The sequence below is a fragment of the Marmota marmota genome, unplaced genomic scaffold, assembly GCF_001458135.2.
Source record: "Marmota marmota marmota unplaced genomic scaffold, marMar, whole genome shotgun sequence".
Classification (NCBI taxonomy): domain Eukaryota; kingdom Metazoa; phylum Chordata; class Mammalia; order Rodentia; family Sciuridae; genus Marmota; species Marmota marmota.
This window is the reverse complement of record NW_026000016.1, coordinates 29,931,881-29,952,306: the sequence shown is the minus strand read 5'-3', so window position 1 is coordinate 29,952,306 and position 20,426 is coordinate 29,931,881. Positions and strand designations below refer to the sequence as shown.

The following is a 20,426-nucleotide window of genomic DNA, read 5'->3' as shown; positions in this document are numbered from 1 at the left end:
GTTCTCCTTGTTGCACTGGTCTACCTCTGAGTATTGTACGCACTCCTTTCCTCTTCTTCTTGCAATAATCCTTTCATTTAAAGCCTCTGCTTACTTACTAAATCTGGATTTTTTTTTCCCAACATGATATTTCAGGAAAGAAGCGTTAGGGTGGGAATATAATGGGGGTTCAATTGAGGAGAGAGGATATTTGAGGATTATGTAGAATTGAAGTTATCCATCCATTTACCTGCAAATGCCATGATTTTATTCTCTTTTATTGCTGAGTAAAATTCCATTGTGTATATATGCCACATTTTTTTATCCATTCATCCACTGAAGGGCATCTGGATTGGCTCCACAGTTTAGCTATTGTGAATTGTGCTGAATTGTGTGAATTGTAGCCACATTGATGTGGCTGTGTCCCTGTAGTATGCTGTTTTTAAGTCTTTTGGGTATAGACCAAAGAGAGGGCTATCTGGGTCAAATGATGGTTCCATTCCCAGATTTCCAAGGAATCTCCATACTGTTTTCCATATTGGCTGCACCAATTTGCAGTCCCACTAGCAATGTATGAGTGTACCTTTTTCCCCACATCCTCACCAACACTTATTGTTGTTTGTCTTCATAACAGCTGCCATTCTTCCTGGAGTGAGATGATATCTTAGAGTAGTTATCCACCAAAGACACTCAGGAATTTCTGTGAGACTATGGGGAGTATGTAAATATTACTGTGGAGAATGTATAATAAAAACATTTCTCCAAAAAGAAGAGTCCTCCTTCACAGGTTAACTTTGTAATAGACTGGGTGCTTTGTGTTTCTAAATTGAGATAATCAGGTATGAGGTCATAAGTAACTCCCCATATAAAGATTAATATTTAGCATTAGTTGATCAAAGAGACCAGTGACCAGAACTGAATTCATTTGTAAGTGGATTTTTGTTAGATTGTACTTTGCAAAGTTTTGCTCTCTACCTAAGTGAGTGGCTGAAGAGACCAATGTGTGGTCTATATACCTTTGTGTTGTTAACATCTGAAAATAACAACCAAACGTAACTGGGTGCCAGTAGCTGAAACTTTGTTTCTAATATTACTGCTCTGCTTTTTCAGTTCATAAGCTATCAAGTAATTATGTTCAAAATAATTGCCCTGGAAATTATTTAAATATAGTTGGCTGTGAAAGTCCAGGAAGAATAACCTCTAAGGATAACAGATAACTACCAAAATCAATGAGCAATAATATTCAAACAGATATACATGTACCCAAATCATAGAAAGGATAGTCACTTAAAATGAGTAAAAAAAAAACACTTTCATCTTAGTTTACCTCATGAACTGAGCCAGTTGCTATTGATTGCTAGCATGATAACTGGTTACAGTTCAGTTGTCAAAGAGGCTAGTGAAACACAGAAGTTGTTCAAATTTATATATAGACTACCCATCCCTACAGTGATGTCACTCTTTTTTAATGAAGAAAAAAGTACATGTGTATAATTTTATTTTATGTAATAGATATTAATATCCTCATTTGATGCATCTACTTTTTAAAGGGTCACCTTTTCTCTAAAGAATTTATGATCCCCCTACCCCTGTAGAATTGATCACTCTCTTGCTTTTTATTTCCCTATTTTACCATCGACATACTTTTGTTATAGAACCTGTAACATTTTATTAACCTTACTAATTTACATGCCAGTCTCCACCCCACACATGCTGTAAGTCCCTTGAGGCCCAGATCCTATCTTCTTCATTTTTGTATATCCAATGTCTGACTTTGATAGGGGGTTAAATATATATTCCTATGTAAATCAATGAAGTGAGGTCCATTTTTTTTTATACAAGAAGTTAAAAAAAAGTCTTTTGCTTTGAGTACATTTTCTGTATGTCCCTGAGTACCCTTGTTGGAAATTATTTAAGCCTTTGCTGGAAGAATTTTGAGCCTTTTTTGATTACCTGATTAAGCTGTATGGTGTGGATAAACTGGATGTAGTAAAGTAAAATTTGGTTTGTGCGAAATTTACATGTGAATGAAAACCTCATGAGATTTAGGACCTTGCCTAAGTACTGTAGCACTTAACAGGTTTGAAGGAGGTTCGCTATGATATAAGCTGGTGTCAGAACCCACAGTATGCCTTTACAGAACCCCTGTTGCTGATTTGCTGCTAGGCCAGTGACAGTCAATTAATACAGCAATAAATTGCTCAGTAAATTTTTATCTTAGCTCCTGGGGCCCTATTCCTCCTGTTTCTCAGTGTGACACTTTATTTCCTTTTTAGTCTACAATTTGACTTTACTAGAGATTTGAGTTCTGCTTTTCCTCTGGCATCTTTGCCACTGTTATCAACCCCATTTAAATTTGGCTCCTAACTTTTCTTTTCAGCTTTCTCTCCTTTTGGATAGCAAAGAGATTATATAAATGCATGATCTGGTTTGGCTGTTCTACTCATTTTTCTCCTGGTCCCATCTAGATAGACAATTGAATATCTTCTTATAGTATGGAACAGTACTTACCCTTAGTTGGTTTTTGTTTTTGCTTTGTTGTGGGTTTTTTTTTTTTTTTTTTTAATGTTTTTGTGGTTTGGAGATTGAACCCAGTTGTTTTTGCATGCTTGGCAAGGGCTTCACTCCTTAGCTGCATTTGCAGTACTCTAATCCTTCATTTCTGATGGTAGCGGGTATATATACATAAGTACGTAGATGTCACCTCAAGCCCACCCAGTGCATACTCTTGAGACTCTGGTTCCTAATAATACTATGCAGATGCTAGATGAGGGCAAGAATTACTTAATATGTGAAAAGCCTATTTAAAAATATCTCCAAGTAACAGGTAAAGTGAGCTTTGGTGGAATTATTCCATCCATCCTAAGATTTATTATTTGACCCTTCCTCCAGAACCTTGATTCATGGTTCTCAGTTCTCTGTGTTTTATCTTGTTTTTACTTTCTGGCCAAACCCATGTATGAAATCTTTTCTATGGAATGGGGTATGTCCTATACCTAATTCTTCCATTTTTAGGGGGAAAATAATCTAAGACAAACCTCACATACATTCAACCTCAACCTAATTACTTGAGGCCCCCATTTATCCAATAGAAGGATTCTAGATTTTGAAACTACCTAAAGATGTATATAAATAGCTGATAGATAACTGAATATACCTTAATCAAACTGACAGTTAGAGATATGTGTCTCTGAGGCCTGGCAAGAAACAGATTACCATAGCATATAGTATCAAATATTCATAAGTTAGAACCACTAGTAAATAAGATTTAGCAATTATATAGCAGTTACCATTGTTCAGGTATCATTCTAAATATTTTTTGAATATTTTGAGTTTTCTCTATAATTCTCAAAATCAACTCTCCAAGGCAGGTATCATGATACAATTTGAAAGATGAAGCAATGGACTCTGTCCCCAAATCATAAATCTAGTAAGTTACAGTGAACCCAAAATGTATGGTACTCTCCAACCTTCCTGACAATTCTGGTCGCATGTAGTCTTGATTTTACTTTTCTCTCTTTTTCAAAATTTGGATACAAACAACTATATCAACCCTGAACTAAGATCGTAAGGGGAATTTTATTGTTTATAGCCTGGTTTTCTTGGACAACTGATTTCATGATTCCAACAATTTATGAGCATCCTTACTGGTAGGATATTTTTAATGGAATTTTAAGTTTTTTGACAGTTAATAGAAGACTAAGTTGAGGCATCCCAATTCATTTATATGCTTCCCCTCCTAGGCAGAATTGGATGTCTTAGGTTGAACATTTTCTTTTTTTTTTTAATTTTTATTATTGGTTGTTCAAAACATTACATAGTTCTTGACATATCATATTTCATACATTTGATTCAAGTGGGTTATGAACTCCCATTTTTACCCCGTATACAGATTGCAGAATCACATCGGTTACACATCCACCGTTTTACATATTGCCATACTAGTGTCTAATGTGTTCTGCTGCCTTTTCTATCCTCTACTATCCCCCCTCCCCTCAAAAAATGAAAAATGGAAATAATCTAAAGTTTACAGAATTTTGAAGAGCAATGGATGAAATTGATGGTTTTCTGTGGAATTCCTTTTACTCTATAGTCCTTGTACATGTTAATGATCCATCACAAATACTTAGAGAAACTCTACTGAATCTGAATTTCAACTAGTTTTTTACTATTATACTTATGTTAAATGATTTGATTTGATTTTAGTGCCCCAAAATATTTTAGTTCAGATTGAAATGTTCACTTTAAGGAAAATAAAAGATATCAACAAGAAGAACACTAAAGAAATTGCAAAATATCATAACTTTAGTGACTTATTTCTCCATGTAATTATGAATCCATATAATAAAAAATTAAATCTACTGAAATTAATTTGGTGAGCAATGACTTACCACTTTATTTTTTTACTTCTTCTGTATAAAATATAAAATATAAGAAAAAATTATTGACTTATTGATTTAGTAAAAGCGGCTAAATAAATCAGATATGTATATCCATCTCAGCCTCTTAAACTATGTATAATCCTATTTTATCTTTATATTCCTATGAAATAAGCATTAACGTTTAGAATAATGACCTCCAGGATTCATTAGAAATATATAGGTAGATTTTTTAGTAAAAGGATACTGAAGATCTCATATAAAACTGTATATTACCTTGTATAAATTCAGAATAAATAACTCATAGTCTTATTCGTACAAAGACAGATACTTCAAAATGTCAGCCTAAGGGAAGGGAAAAAAGAGGGGTCATTTAGATAATCCTAAGCTTTTACCTGATGATGTTTCCATCACCATGTCAAATAATATTTCTTCTGTCCTCCTGCTACTTCAAATACCAATATCATTGTCAAATGTTTATATAGATTTGTAGAGAAAGGATATATAGAGAAATAAAATATTAAAGAAAAGAAATGGTAAATGGAATAAATAATCCAAAATTTTCTGATAGAAATATCTTACTGTGATTTTTGTAATTCTACATATGAAATTATATTTCATATGCAACATATATATACTTTTACGTACATAGTTTTGATATGATAATGAAGTAACACTGTTTATGAAAACTCATGCTATATTACTATTTTTTTTACTATATTTTTAAGTTCCCTATCTGTAAAAATTTAGTAAAACTACTTTTCTGTGTTTATTGTATGGTGGTCTGAAATGGTTGAGTCATCTAAAAAATAAAATTATTGAGTATATCTGAGTCCTAATTCTATGCTCTCATATGCATTTGAAGCATTAATAACAGGTGGGTTATTATCAATGAATTTGTTTCCTGTCTTTAATTTTGGGCAAGAATACATTTTTCCCTTTCAGTGGCATTACAATTATTATGAATTTTTAGGAATAAAAATAAACCCAAAGGAGAAAAATCTGTTCTATGAGCAGATGGCTTTTGATATCTTAAGGTTTTTCCATTTGTTTTAGTGCTTAAAATAAACATTATTTATAAGACCACTTACATTTTGATGTTTCTTAATGAGGAATATGCATCATTGATTTGACTAGCTTAAGAGGTCATTTAGAACTTGCCCGTTAACAAGCTGTAATCTGCTGAGCACACAATGACTTTGTTTAAAATTATCTATTCAGAGCTGATCAATGACAATAATTGTTTTATCCAATCACTTCTGAAAGTTGCTAATTACTTTGAAGGACATGAATACCAGCCAATTTTATTATTATTATTTTTTAGAAACTGTTTCTCATTTACATCAAAATTAAGAAAAAAATTAATAAAATTAATCTTGCCTTTTGACAGTACTTTAAAAAATAGTCAGCTTATTCTGTAGTACTGGAATAGCAATAGAAAAATTAGCAAAATTCAGGATGTCATTGTGCCTATAATAGGAATTATAGTATATAGTACAATTTCATCTATGTTGTATATTTTTAAATCAATTAAATATTGGTCACACTGGGCTTTCTATAATGAAAAAAATGGAACTAAAGAATAGGCACACTCGTTTTCTCTTTAAACAGTGTATTTGTAAGATATTAGTGAAAAAAGCATGGACTTCAGAGTGAGACAGATCTGGGTTTGTATCTTGACTCTGCCATTTACTCTTACTGGTTATGTGACCTTGAACAAATTACTTAACCTCAGTTTCTTCATTTTTAATGTGGAGATCATGCCCTATTCACAAAGATATTGTGAGAATTAAACAGTTAGCATAATACCTGGCATTTGGAAGGAGCTCAATAAATTTTAGATCCTTCATTTCACTGATGGCAGCTTCTTCACCCACTCAAATGATCAGTTTCTTCCAGCTATTCTTACTTACTCATCTTGGACAAAGCCACTTAAAGATTGATTGATTGTACTTTAGTGCGAATGAGTTTTAATTTGTTACCTTAACCATCACTTACTTATTATGCCCTTTCATACCCAATTGTGAATGGATTTGTCTTGGAAAGGATTTTTTAACTGCCTTTGAGTAGATGTCTAGGATATTAGGTTATTAGAAAGCTGCAGCCTCTCCGAGTGTAGCTGGGACATTTCAGTTGCTGCTGGATTTGGAGAGGAAATAAGCCAGTGCCACTGGCTTTCTTTCCCTTAAGTGTGGGAAATCCTTCTTATTTTAGCACAAAATTTTCAGCCAATTACAGACCTCATTTCTCTAAAATGGACATACCTGCTACTCTAGTATTATCTGATCACAGACCACAATTATCACTCCTCTCAATACTCCAGCATGCATCTTTGATGTTTTCTGGAACACTTCATCTTATTTTATTTATAATTCAGTGACATCTTTATGTCATAGGCAGTCTCTCCCTGAGTAATGTTTTGATAACCCAATATTTTTCTTATGCAACCTGAGTCACTATTATTGCTGAGGATGAATTTTCTACCAGTACACGTTTACAAGTGTTCTCTTTCATAATCATGGTATAACGCATATTTGATAAAAGCATGCTGAAATACTTGAAGCCATCCAAACAGTTATGTGACCTTGTGCAATTATTTAACCTCTGTAAGCATCAATTTATACAAATCAGGTTAATTGTAATCTCCACTTCAGATTGATGCTATAAGATTAAATGAAATGAGCCAGGAAAATACTCAGTTATTTGCATGTATGCTTTATATATATATGCATATTTCAATTAATTATTGTTTTCCATTAGAAAGTGCTTCTGGTCAATTCCTCTTCTTTGTCAGCCATATTATGATTTTGGTCAAGTTAGGGAGAGTTTCTATATTGAGTATTATATGATTTTAGAAAAATTGATTTTTAGTTATAGAGTTGATCTTTAAAATAAGATAATTTGAAAAGTTCTTATTGTATAACTTTGTTACATTGCATTGCTATATTATTTAGTTTACTTTCTAGAATTGGTGTCTCTGGTTCAATTGTACACACAAGTTATTTTGTGTATCTTCAGTTATTTTATTCTTTCTCACTCTGAGAGGTTGACTAAAACACTTCCTTAAAATTTCGGCATTTAGTACATCAGATGTTATAATGATTATAAAATTTTGCCTTTTAAGGACAATGTCTTTAAAAACAAAGAATAAGAATTCAAGTAAATTCAGCATTCCACTTAGAAATATTTTAAGCTACATGTCTTTTAGCTAAAAAAAAAAAGTAGGCCTTGTCTCTCTATTATCCTTTTCTATTTAAAAGTAAAAAATATGTTTAGAGAACACAGGTATTGTCTCACTAGCAAACTGTGCTGAATTGGAAGTACTTCGTATACTGCAGGAGAATCATTTATAACATGTCAAAATCACTGATTGATAATATTATACATTATCAATTTTGTTTTAAGTTGCCCTAATAGAGGCTGTGTTATCAAATATAGGACTTAAAGAGATTGAGTCTCATGATTGCTGGGGTTTTATAAAACATCTAGGAGCCCTAGTACATTATCTTATACCTCTGACTGTCTTCTCATCTTAAAAAAACACACATTAATTATATTTTCTGCTAAAAATAAAACAACTTGTATTGCAGTAAAAGATTTAAAAAGTTGATAATTTTTAGTTTTAATTGATTGAAATTGTATTTTACTTCCTTCCCAATGCTGTTTTACAATGACTAAGAAAATGGATTCTCTGAAGCCTTAATTTGACTCCTGGATCTGTCACTAATAGCTGTGTAATTATAGGAAAATTATCTAAACTTTTTGGTAGTCATTTTGTCATCTGTACATCATATCTGAAGGAGTGTTCTAAAGTCTAAGAGCATAAGAAAATCCTTAGAATAGTGCCTGGCACATAAGAACTCAATGAATGTTAACTGATATGGTTATTGATAAAGAAGAAATAAAATGCCATGATTAATATATAAGACAAAATTTTATTTAAAGATTTCAGTACCACTGAATTAAAAAAAAACTCATTAAAATTTTTATTTCAATGAGACCAAATGCAGTCTTGAAGCCAGTTGGTTTTTGGGGGAAAAATTCCATTTGCTTTATCTGTACAAATGGTAGGAATTTGTAGGTCAACTTTTAAATCTTTTAATAACTAACTTAGAGGTTAATATTTTGTGAAATAATTATAACTATTTTAAAATAAATTGTAATAACAATTATTTTTATCTTTCAAATATTTATAATTCTGCAAGTACCACCTATGTTTGCAACTTATATACTGTTATATTAGTGGAAAAGTCTAAGGCTTTATTTAATATGAACTTTTAGAAATAATTACATTGGTTTGAAAAAATTTAATGTTTTCAATGAAAATTTTAAATGGTATATTTTATCTTTTATTTATACCTGTAGATTCAGAGACGCTGGCGAGGCTATAGGATTCGGAAATACTGCTTTAATTATTATTATTTGAAAGACTACCTAAAAGCTGTTTCAGAGACCAATGATGCAATTAGGTGAGTAGTACAATCATTAATCTACTAGTGAAAATTTTGGAAAGATTATTCAATAGATATTAATCATTACTTAGAAATACTTTTTAGCAGTAATATTTCAGGCAGATATTTATTGGTGAGATGTATGATTCTATTTATCTTAAAAGTTGTTTATTATACATTAACGTTTTGTAAAGACAAAATTAGATTATTTGTACATGTAATTTCTTGGTTCTATGCAAAATAGTTCAGTTTCTATAAAATTATTACATAGGAAGGTGCATTTTATCTGTACAGTGATATACAGATTGTTAAGTATGCTAAGCTTCATATATTATGATAAACATGTTCAATAGCAAGAACTTACCTCTCAAAGAAGAAAATACGATGGAACATATTAAAATGTCTATCTTACTGTTAGTGTTTATTTTTTAAACACCAGGAAGTTAGTACCTGGATATAGACTATAGGGTATTTTCTGTAGATTTATGCAGAATAAAGACATTGCAATAATAGTCAGTCAACCGTTCCAAAGCCATATGTGTTGAGTTTTCATATTACTGTACTTTAAAAATAGAGATTTTTTCCTTTTGTGATATACTCTATTCTAATAACATAAAGTGACCATAAAACTACAATATTTACATTAAATACAAATCATAATTATTAATAATTGGCATTTATATAGTAGCTTGTACTTTAAAAAAATGCTTCCACATGCATTATTTGTTTCTTAAAGTTCTTTGAAATAGAAATAACAAACAATTGGCAATAATATGTTTAAAAAAGTTTTATCTGAAATCCTAAAGTAAGATGTGTGTGAAGATATATCTGAAAACTAAATTCTTAACTTTTAAATTTCTTGTGTGTGTTGTAAAGAATCTGGTCTTTAAAAATTAAGCATAGAAAATTCATTACGTTGATTTCTTTAGAAATATCAGTAAAAAGTTTTTGATAGCTTCAATACAGGTTTAGTCAATGAAAGAAGTAGGAAAACTAAAACAACAACAACAACAAACCCAAACAAACAAACAAAAACATGATCCAGAGGAGATTTCTGTTTAATTTCTTCTTGAGAAATCTAAAGCTTTGGAGATTGGTTAGTATCTGCAAATGGCCAATTCAAGCTTTTTCATTAAAAAACCTAGCAGAGTATGAGAGAGAAGAAATATGAGCTGGACTGAGGATTAACAGGAAGCAAGTGGGGATTATAAAACATACAACTGAAGGACGTGCTCGCTGTTCGAGTCTTGCAAGTGCCAACTCTGTACTTCAACATTCCCGAGTGTAAGCATGTTGGTAAAGTTCACATATTAACTTTTAAAATATAAAGCTATTCCTTAAGAAAATTACATTTCAGGGCCCTTATTTGCTTCACTCTAATTGAAACCCTGAATGGAAGAAGTCCTCAAGGAGGTGAACAGTTAGTAATGTGGTTTTGGAAAGGCTTACATCTTCTGTTTGGAATGTATTTTCATTAATCCTTGTTTTCATTCTGAGGTTAGTAGACCTAATTCTATCACTAGAGAGTTTAGCATAACAGTGATGACAATTTGTTTTTAGTGATATTTTTATTACATTGCAAAGCAGTTTTTTTAAATTTCCATATCTTGGAGTTTTTAAGACTAAGAGTGGAAGGTGAATTTAACAAATGATTCTCTATTATTCATTGGAATATTTTTTTTCACTTACCAATATGCATAGAGGTATGATCCTCAGTACTACAAACAGAAAAGTATATATTGGTAATACATACACTATTGTTAAGCCATCAGTGTGTTCTATGAATATATCCAACCAAGCAATTATTGAATTGTTCTTTTGATTTCTCACTTTATTATAATACTATTTCATATAGGATACTTACATCCACTTTTATTAATCACAATTGGTTAAAATTTTCTTGTATTGTAATCATTAGGTCTTGGCACCAGGTTTTTGCTACATTTATTAGATGAACTGAGTAAATTACATGGCATGGGTCTTACTCTTCATTAGAAATTTAAAAGAAATGAATCATAAAACTCTTGTGTAACTAAAACCTTTTAGAGAAGATATACTTTAATATTTCCAAACCTCCATTCAAGTTTTTATAACTGTTAGTAATCATTTTATTTATTTGTAGATAATTATTTAGTTTATTGCCATTAAAATGTCCTATATTATTTAAGACATTGTAACTAAAATGTATATTTTGTTATTATATTTCATTTCTTATTTTAAAATTTGCTTATTTAAATTTTTGTCTCTTCTCAAAATTATCAGACTTATATATTTTATTCTTATTTTTCAAAGAATCACTATTCACATTTTGTCTTTTTATTTACATTTGTTTCGTAAGTATCTTGCATTCATCTTTTAGAAACTATTTCTCAAATAATACATGAGCATTGTATAACAACTGAAAATACAGATGACATAAAATAAACAAAAAGTCATCTATAATTCTATCACTCAGAAATAGACTCTATTAAAATTTTGGTGTCTATTCTCCCAGATCTCTGCCACTTAGTACCTGTGTGACTGTGGGCAAATTTTATTTCCCTTTTCCTAAGAATTGCCTCCTCTAGAAAGTGAGGAAAATAGTAGAACTACTCCATAAGTTTATTATGAAATAAATGAATTAATATTTATGAAGTGCTTAAACAGTACCTGGTATGTTATAAGCTTATAGCTTAACAATTATTTTTCTTAGGACTTGTGGTTTTCCTATTTTCTATGTTGGATGAAGTATTCTTTTATGGCTAATCTACCTTCTCTACGGCTGCATTTGTGTTTGTGTTCTGCAGTTTTATTGCAATACGTCTTGCTGTTGATCTCTATTTAGTCTATCAATTTTTCAATAGATATTATTTTACTCTAATATCTATGCACTCACCAGTTTTCAAACATTTTCACCAATTATCTCTTTATATATCCACTCTTTTCCATTTTTAGTTTTCTTTTTGAGCTCTGATGGCCTTCTCATTCTATTCTCAAAATCTTTCATATAATTTTTAATAATGTTTCATGTATTTGTCTTTTTATACTTTTTCTGGGTAACTCTTATTCTTTTCTGGATAATGACTTCTTATCTATTTCTGCCTCACTAATTCCCTTTATTTAGCCCATTCATAGAATTAATTTTGGTGACTATACTTTTTATTTCTGAAAGTACTACTTAGTCATATTTAAAATTTGCCTGATCATTTAAAAAATAATTGCAGGCTTTTTACTCTTTTCTAAATTATATTTTAATTTAATTTGAATAATAACACATTTGTATTCTGTATCTAATGTGATCATGTAATATTATTTTTCATTTTTCTGTATCATATATGGTGTTTTCCCTATGTATTTATAGTTAAAAAATTGCAAGATCATTGTGTACTGAACTTAATCCATAATCCTGTGGGGAAAAAATGGCACAATATTCCTCTTGAGAGTATTTATGTTTTTGTCTATTTTCTGTGTTAGTCAGATTTCTGTCATTGTGAAAAAATACCTTAGAAAATAACTTAGAGTTGGAAAGATTTATTTTGGCTCTTGGTTTCAGAGGTTTCAATCCAAGGTTGGCTCCATTGCTTTGGGCCTGAGATAAGGCAAAATTTGGTGGTGGCAGGAACAATTATCAGGACACTGCTCAAATCCTGGCAGCCAAGAAGCAAGGAGAACAAGCAAGGAATGGTTCAGGGACAAGATATAGAGGGTGCCAGGGAAAAGAGGAACAATTGAGAAAAAAATGACTGCTGTGGGTTAGGGTAGGAGTGGGAGTTGCAAGCTTAGAGGCATTTTTCAGAAGCACAAAAACTGAGCCCTGAAAGTTGTGCAGGAATGAAGACATTATTAACATGTCAAATTTCACTGAGATTGCTGCATGAAACATGATGGAAAGATTGACTAGGGACATATCCAGACAATGTAACTGGGGCTCTCCATACTGGGCATTTAGGCCATATTAAATTATCTAACTACTATTTTAAGAGCATTGGAAAGAATTCCCCTTTTAAAGAGAGAGGTGACATGATTATATTTTTTGACATATATGTTCAACTTTATTTGTAATGATAGTTACATTTAAATAGTAAACTTTAAAATCATCTATTCATTTTTGCTGGAAAAGTATCAACACATATTTAGATTATATTTTTACATCACTTTACTCTATTTCCAATTCAAATCACAGGGATAGGACTCAGTTTTGTTACCTTTTGCTGTGTTTCACATAATATCCAATGAAGTCTAAAACAATAAACAGATGTTACCTCATAGTTTTCTCAGTTAGGAAATTGGGAGGAGCTTTGCTGTGCACCTAGGTTCAAGGTCTCTCATGAGATGGCAGTCATACCATCAACTAGGTTTGCTGTTTCATGTGAAGGATCAGTGGAGAGGAAAATGCATTTCTAACCTTATTTACAGGGACTGTAATTCGCCTGGCTGTTAGCCTAAGGTATAGATATTGGCTTCTTCTGAGCAAGTGAGCCAGAGAACGTGAGATAGCATTCAAGATGGAAGTCACATTTTTTTTTTCACAACCTAATATCAAAAGAGACATCCCATCACTTTTTCTCTATTGTCTTCATATGAAGAAAGAAACTAGGTCCATCCCACATTGAAAGGAAGGGAATTAAACAAAAGAATGAATTCCAGAGTGGGGATGACTGAGGCCATTTTAGAGACACATTTCTACAGTTAGTGACTTGCATGTATTATTTCAACACATCTCATAATTTTCAATATTTTGCTTGGCATAAGAATTGACTTAGAGTTAGAAAATAACTTAGAGTTGGTAAGATTTATTTTGGCTTTTGGTTTCAGAGGTTTACTAGGACAATATATTTCGTTGTATCTTTTCATAATTATATTTTAAACTTTAGTATTATCTCAAAGTGATTATGATTATTCTAACTAGGAATTAGCATTAAAAAAAATTAAGGTCTGGATTTCAAAGACAATATGAAAGAAGTAGACCAGCCCTTTGTTGGTGGGCATGGTTAAATCATTTGTAGAAAAAACTTAGTAAATTATTTTATATCAGAATATGTTTGCATTTGTGTTATGTAGGATACCAAATAACACTAAGTTTAACTTTAGTTCATTCTTTTGTTAATAGAAACAGTTGATATATTCTATAGTTAATATGAAAAAAATTATGTAATACATATGCAAGATTGTATTTTCTTAACCAAGAGTGGAACGATTACAAAGATAAATGGGACTGATTAATTTAAGGCTGAGTTTGCACTTGGTAGACATGTTCCTATGTAACCTCTAGCCTGATATGTGAAAACTGCCCTGGGTTATGAATAAGAAAATTATACAATGAAATTAAAAATTAGCTACAGAGTTACAGATTGGTAGCATTAATAAAACATTATTAGCTCGCTGACTTTTGTTATTTCCCCATCTTTGACAGATATTTAAAGTAAAAATAATATATTTCCCCTAGTTCAATGAGTGACTGTAGTTGCTCATTGTTAGTATCTCATAATAGTACCTCTCTTTTAAAAATAAATTTGTCATTCAGCAAAACAAATCAGTTTCTTACCATGTTAATTTTGAATAATATGGTTAGGCTAGAAAGATATTTTTGGATATTACATGTCCCTATATTTTCATATATCAAGGAAGATTTTGTAAGGACATATTTGTTTTCATTTGTAACACCTTTATTGAGATAAAATTTATATACCGTACAATGAACACATTTAAAATATATTATACTATGGTTGGATTTTAGTATACTCACAGTTGGTTATGCAATCATCACCATAATCAACTGAAAACATTTTCATTATCCTAAACAGAAACTTTGTATCCTTTAGCAACCATCCCTCCCCTTAATCTACTCAGGCAAACAGTAATCTACTTTCTGTCTCCATAGATTTGCCCATTGGTTTTCCCATTCTAGACATTTCATATAAATTCTATCATACAATATAGTATTTTTATTGGTTGTTCAAAACATTACAAAGCTCTTGACATATCATATTTCATGCATTTGATTCAGGTGGGTTATGAACTCTCATTTTTACCCCAAATACAGATTGCAGAATCACATCGGTTACACATCCACGTTTTTACATAATGCCATATTAGTAACTGTTGTATTCTGCTACCTTTCCTATCCTCTACTATCCCCCTCCCCTCCCCTCCCATCTTCTCTCTCTACCCCATCTGCTGTAATTTAATTCTCTCCCTTGTTTTTTTTCCCTTTCCCCTCACAACCTCTTATATGTAATTTTGTATAGTATTTTGTGACTTCATTTTTTTATTTAGCATGATTCTTTTTAGACTTATCCATGTTATAGCACAAATAAATACTCTATTCTTTTTTATTGCCAAATATTGCACTGTATAAATAACCCATGTATTTTTTTAACCATTTCTCATATGGTTCTTTCTAGTTGGCTGTTGGACCTCCAGAAGGAAGGTGCTAAGTACTTTAGACTTACTTGATGAACATTTAAGCTATTTCTGGTTTTAGCTATTATGAGTAAGACTATTATGGACACTCAGGTACAAGTTTTTGTGTGGACATGTTTTATTTCTCTTAGGTACATCTTGAGAGCTTTATGCTGACAAATTTAAGACTTGAAAAATTAGGAACATTTACTTTGAATTCAGATACATGTGGGTTAGAATCACAGTTCTGCCACTTCCTATCTATATGACCTTAAACTAGTTGCCTAATCTTCACCTGTATATTGAAGCAGTAGTTTTTTCTTTGCATAATCTTTAAGTAATATGCAGTATATGAAACACTGAGCATATACTTGACATTCAACAAATAGCATCTATTATTATCAAGAGTAAGGAAGAGACAATAGAGAACTAATATTTAGAAACAGGATTAGGTGGGGGAAAAACCTTCATTCTACAATGCAAAACAAACAAACAAACAAACAAAAAAAGATACCTATGTTAATAAAGAGGGAAGGAAAGAAGATTGGGAAGGGACTGACTGGAATAGCAGTAGATTTCCAAGGAAGCTACAGTCAGGCTGATGGATTGATTGCCCTAAAGCCCTAAAGCCAAAGTCACCCTATGGTAGAGTCCACTTGTTTGGCAGAATGGTCCTGCCTTAGTATCTCATCATTCACTGGCTTGAAGTGACCCAAAGGAGGGGTGTCATTAGTATGAACATATTGGTTGATCCAAGAGCATTATGGTTTGGATGTGAGGTGATCCCCCAAAGCTCACGTGTGAAACAATGTAAGAAGGCTCACAGGAGAAATGATTGGGTTATAAGAGTCTTAACCCAATCAGTGAATTAATCCCCTGATAAGGATTAAATGAGTGGTAACTAAAGTGGTAGGTTTTGTCTGGGGGAGGTGGGAATTAGATTGTGGCTTTGGTGTATATATTTGTATCTGGAAAGTAGAGTCTCTCTCTCTGCTTCTGGATTACCATGATATGAGCTGCTTACATCTGCCACACTCTACCACCATGATATTTAGCCTTACCTCAAGCCCTGAGGAATGGAGGCAGACTTCTGTGGATTGAGAACTCTCAAATCGTGAGCCTCAAATAAACTTTTCTCCCTCTACAGTTGTCCTGGTCAGATTATTTAGTCACAGTAGTGAAAAGCTGAATAAAACATGAAGCATTTCTAATATTTGGAATATTTTGAAATAGCGTGTTATTTTTCTCACATTTCTGTAAGAAAATGGATTAATACATTTGTTTGCATAAAGCATAATTCACCTAAGGTAACTCAAGTAGGCTTATATGAAAGGATGACTTACAGGGATGTACACATGGTTAAGGACTTAGCAAATCATGTTTCAGCATTGAGAGACAAGCAACAATAAGAAGTAATCAATACTGTCAGAGTTGAATAGTTAAAGGGAAGAAATAGCATTAATAAAGTACAGTGAGAACTAAGAAGTAATTCACTCCCAACCCCTGGTCATGAGCTCTTCTGGGACACAGCTATTGCAAAAGGTGTTGGCACTAAAAGAGAGATAAATGGAGAAGAAAAGCCCCCAGTGTAGTGGGAGTATGGCAAGTGGAATATAATCAGAATAGATAAATATTTTGAGTTCGTAGGTTAAATTTTATTCCAGTCCCTATGGTATCAATTTCTCCTAAGATTTGTTTTTATTTAATTTTAATTTTTTTGTTGATTTAAAAAATAGGTACAATATAGATATGCATGAAAATGGAGTTCATTGTGATATATTCATATATGCACATGAGTTTAGTTAATTTTATTCTGCTGTTCCTTTCCTTTACCATCCTTGCTCCTTGCACTGTTCTCTTTTCTGTTTTCATGAGATCTTCCTCCTTCTTTAATTCCTTATTTTTTCTCTCTAGCTTCTGCCTATAAAACATTCAATCCTTGCTTTCTGAATATGTCTTATTTCAGCATGATGTTCTTCAGTTCCATCTATCTATTGAGGGACACCTAGGTTGATTCCATAACTTGGATATTGTGATTTGTGCTGCAGTAAACATTGTTATGCAGGTATCACTAGAGTATGCTTATTTGCATTATTTTGGAGAAGTACCAAGGAGTGGGTTAGATGGGTCATAGGTGGTTCCATTCCTAGTATTTTTTTTTTTTTGGTACCAGGAATTGAACCTAGGGGTGCTTAAACACTGAGCCACATCCCCAGCTTTTTAAATTTTATTTTATTTTATTTTTTGAGATAGGGTCACACTAACTTGCTTAGGTCCTCTCTTAGTTGCTGAGTCTGGCTTTGAGCTTTCCATCCTCCTCCTACCTCAGCCTCCCAAGCTACTGGGATTACAGGCAGACACCATTGCATCCAGCCCATTTCTAGTTCTTTGAGGAATCTCCATACTGCTTTCTGAAGTACTTGTACTAATTTGCAGTCCCATCAACAATGTATATATTTTCCCCTACATCCTTGCCAGCACTTATTGTTATTTGTATTCTTGATGATTGCCATTCTAACTGGGGTGATATGAAATAATAGTTTTTTTCTTAAAGTTCCCTGATTGTTAAGAATGTTGAACATTTTTTCATATATTTGTCAGCTATTTGCATTTCTTCTTTTGAGAAATATCTCTGTAGTTTCTTAGCTATTTATCAATTAGGTTATTTGTGGGGTTTTTTGGTGTTCAGTTTTTTGAGTTCTGTATGTATATTCTGGATATTAATCTCCTATGGGAGGAGTAGCTAGTGAAGATTTTCTACCATGCTATAGGCCCTCTCTTTATGCTATCATTTCCTTTGCTTTGCCAGAAGCTTTTTAATTTGACTCTATCCTGCTTATTAATTCTTGTTTTTATTTCTTGAGCTTTAGGAGTCTTATTAAAGAAGTTGGTGCTTGTGTCAATGTGATGGAATATTGATGCTATATTTTCTTCTGGCAGTTGCAATATTTCTGATCTAATTTTTAGGTCTTTGATCCACTTTTATTTTATTTTTGTACAGGGTGAGATATAAGGATCTAATTTCATTCTTCTACATGTATATATCCCATTTTCCTAGCACTATTTGTTAAAAATGCCATCTTTTCTACAGTGTATGTTTTTGGTACCCACTTTTGAACAAGGAGAGGATCAGAGAAGAAATCGGGGAAAAAATAAAAAACAAATTTGGAAACAGATCAGAACAGATATACAACATATCAAAATCTCTGGGACACTAGGAAAGCAGTTCTTAGATGAAAGTTTATTGCTTTGAGTACTTAAATTTAAAAAATAATCCCATAAAACAATCTATTATGATATCCGAAGGCCCTAGAAAAGTAAGAACAAATTAATTTTGAAACCAGTACAAGTCATGAAATAATTAAGATTAGAGCCAAAATTAATAAAATTTAGAATAAAAAAGCAATACAAAGGATCAATGCAACAAAGAGTTGTTTCTTTGAAAAAATAAGCAAGATTGTAAGACTCTTAGCTAAACTAGAGAAGAGAGAGAGAGAGAGAGAGAGAGAGAGAGAGAAAGACCCAAATCAATAAAATTAGAGATGAAAAAGGAGAAGAACACACACATTTACTGAAATCCAGAGCATCATTAGGAACTATTTTGAAAACTAACATTCTAACCAAGTGGAAAACCTAGAAGACACTGAGAAATTTCTAGGCACACATGACTTAACCAAATTGAACCAAGAAAATATAAACATCAATATTAAGCAACAAGATTGAAACAAAATAAAAAGCCTTCCAACAAAGATAATTCTGGAGCTAGATGAATTCTCAGCTCAGTTCTGCCATACTTTTAAAGAAATTATTCCATGAAACAGAATGGGAGGGAGCACTCCCAAATTCATTGCATGAAGCCTGATACCAAAACAAGACACCACCACAACAAGGAAAGAAAACTACAGCACAATATCTCTGATGAACATAGATTCAAAAATTCTTAATAAAATATCAGCAATCTGCATTCAAAAGCATATCAAGAGGATAATACACCACAATCATGTTGGTTTCACTCCATGGATGTAAGGTTAGTTCAACATATGCAAATACAAACAGAATCAAGAACAAAATCACCTGATCATCTCAATAGGTACAGAAAAAGCCTTCAACTAAATCGAGCACCATTCATGTTAAAAACATGTGAGAAACTAGGGATAGAAAGAAAGTACCTCAACATCATAAAGGCTATATATATCAAGCCCAAAGCCAACATTATACCGAAAGGAGTAAAACTCAAAGTACCTCCTCTCAAATCAGGAACAAGACAAGGATGCCCAATCTTACCACTCCTATTCAATAGGAACTTTAGCCAGAGCAATCAGGCAAAAGAAGGATATTAAAAGGATACAAATAGGAAAAGAAGTCAAATTATCTCTGCTGCTGACTTGATTCTACACATAGAAGATTCAAAATACTCTACAGAAGACTTCTAGAGCAGACTTCTAGAGCAGATAAACGAACTCAGTGGAGTAGCAGAATACAGCATCAATATACAAAATCAATAGTTTTTCTATATTCCAGTAATGAATACACTGACAAAGAAAACAGGAAACCAATTCTATTCACAATAACCTTGAAACAAAACAACAATAGCAACAAAAAAATTGGGAATAAATTTATTCAAGGAAGTAAAAGACCTCTACACTAAAATTATAGAACACTGAAGAAATAAATTGAAGAAGACCTTACAAGATGGAATGGCTTACTATGCTCTTGAATACTCAAAATGAGTATTATCACAATGGCTATTTTACTAAAAGTGATAATATGAAGTTTTAATGTGATCCTTATCAAATTACCAATGACATTCTTCACAGAACTAGAAAAAACAATCCTGAAATTCATATGGAAGAATAAAAGACCCTGAACATCCAAAGCAATACTGAGTAAGATGAGTGATGTTGGTGGCCTCACAATACCTTATCTCAAATTATACTACTGAACTATAGTTAAAAAAACAGCATAGGGTATTTGCATAAAAATAAATGAAGACCCATGAAATAGAATAGAAAACACAGACAGATCCACATGGATATAGTCATTTGATCCTTGACAAAGGTACCAAAACATGCATTGGAGAAAAGTTAGAATTTTGTTTTTAAGTAGGTTGTTTTCACCTTCCCTTTTATGTCACACAACTGGTATATTTGGCTATTTATACATAAGCATGAGAAATTGAAAAGATGACTTGAATGTACATATATTTAAATAGATTTTATTGACTAGTAGTCTTTGC

General features: G+C 32.0%; 1 protein-coding gene across 3 annotated transcripts in view; it reads left to right on the top strand.

The window, feature by feature from the left end:
• The window catches only part of Spata17 (spermatogenesis associated 17), a 201,939-nt gene that overhangs the window by 40,562 nt on the left and 140,951 nt on the right, over positions 1 to 20,426 (top strand). For all 3 annotated transcript variants that reach the window (XM_048809352.1, XM_015483373.2, XM_048809351.1), the window contains exon 5: positions 8,724 to 8,827. In XM_048809352.1, coding sequence (XP_048665309.1) covers positions 8,724 to 8,827 — 104 coding nt within the window. The remainder of the gene's footprint in view (positions 1 to 8,723; positions 8,828 to 20,426) is intronic.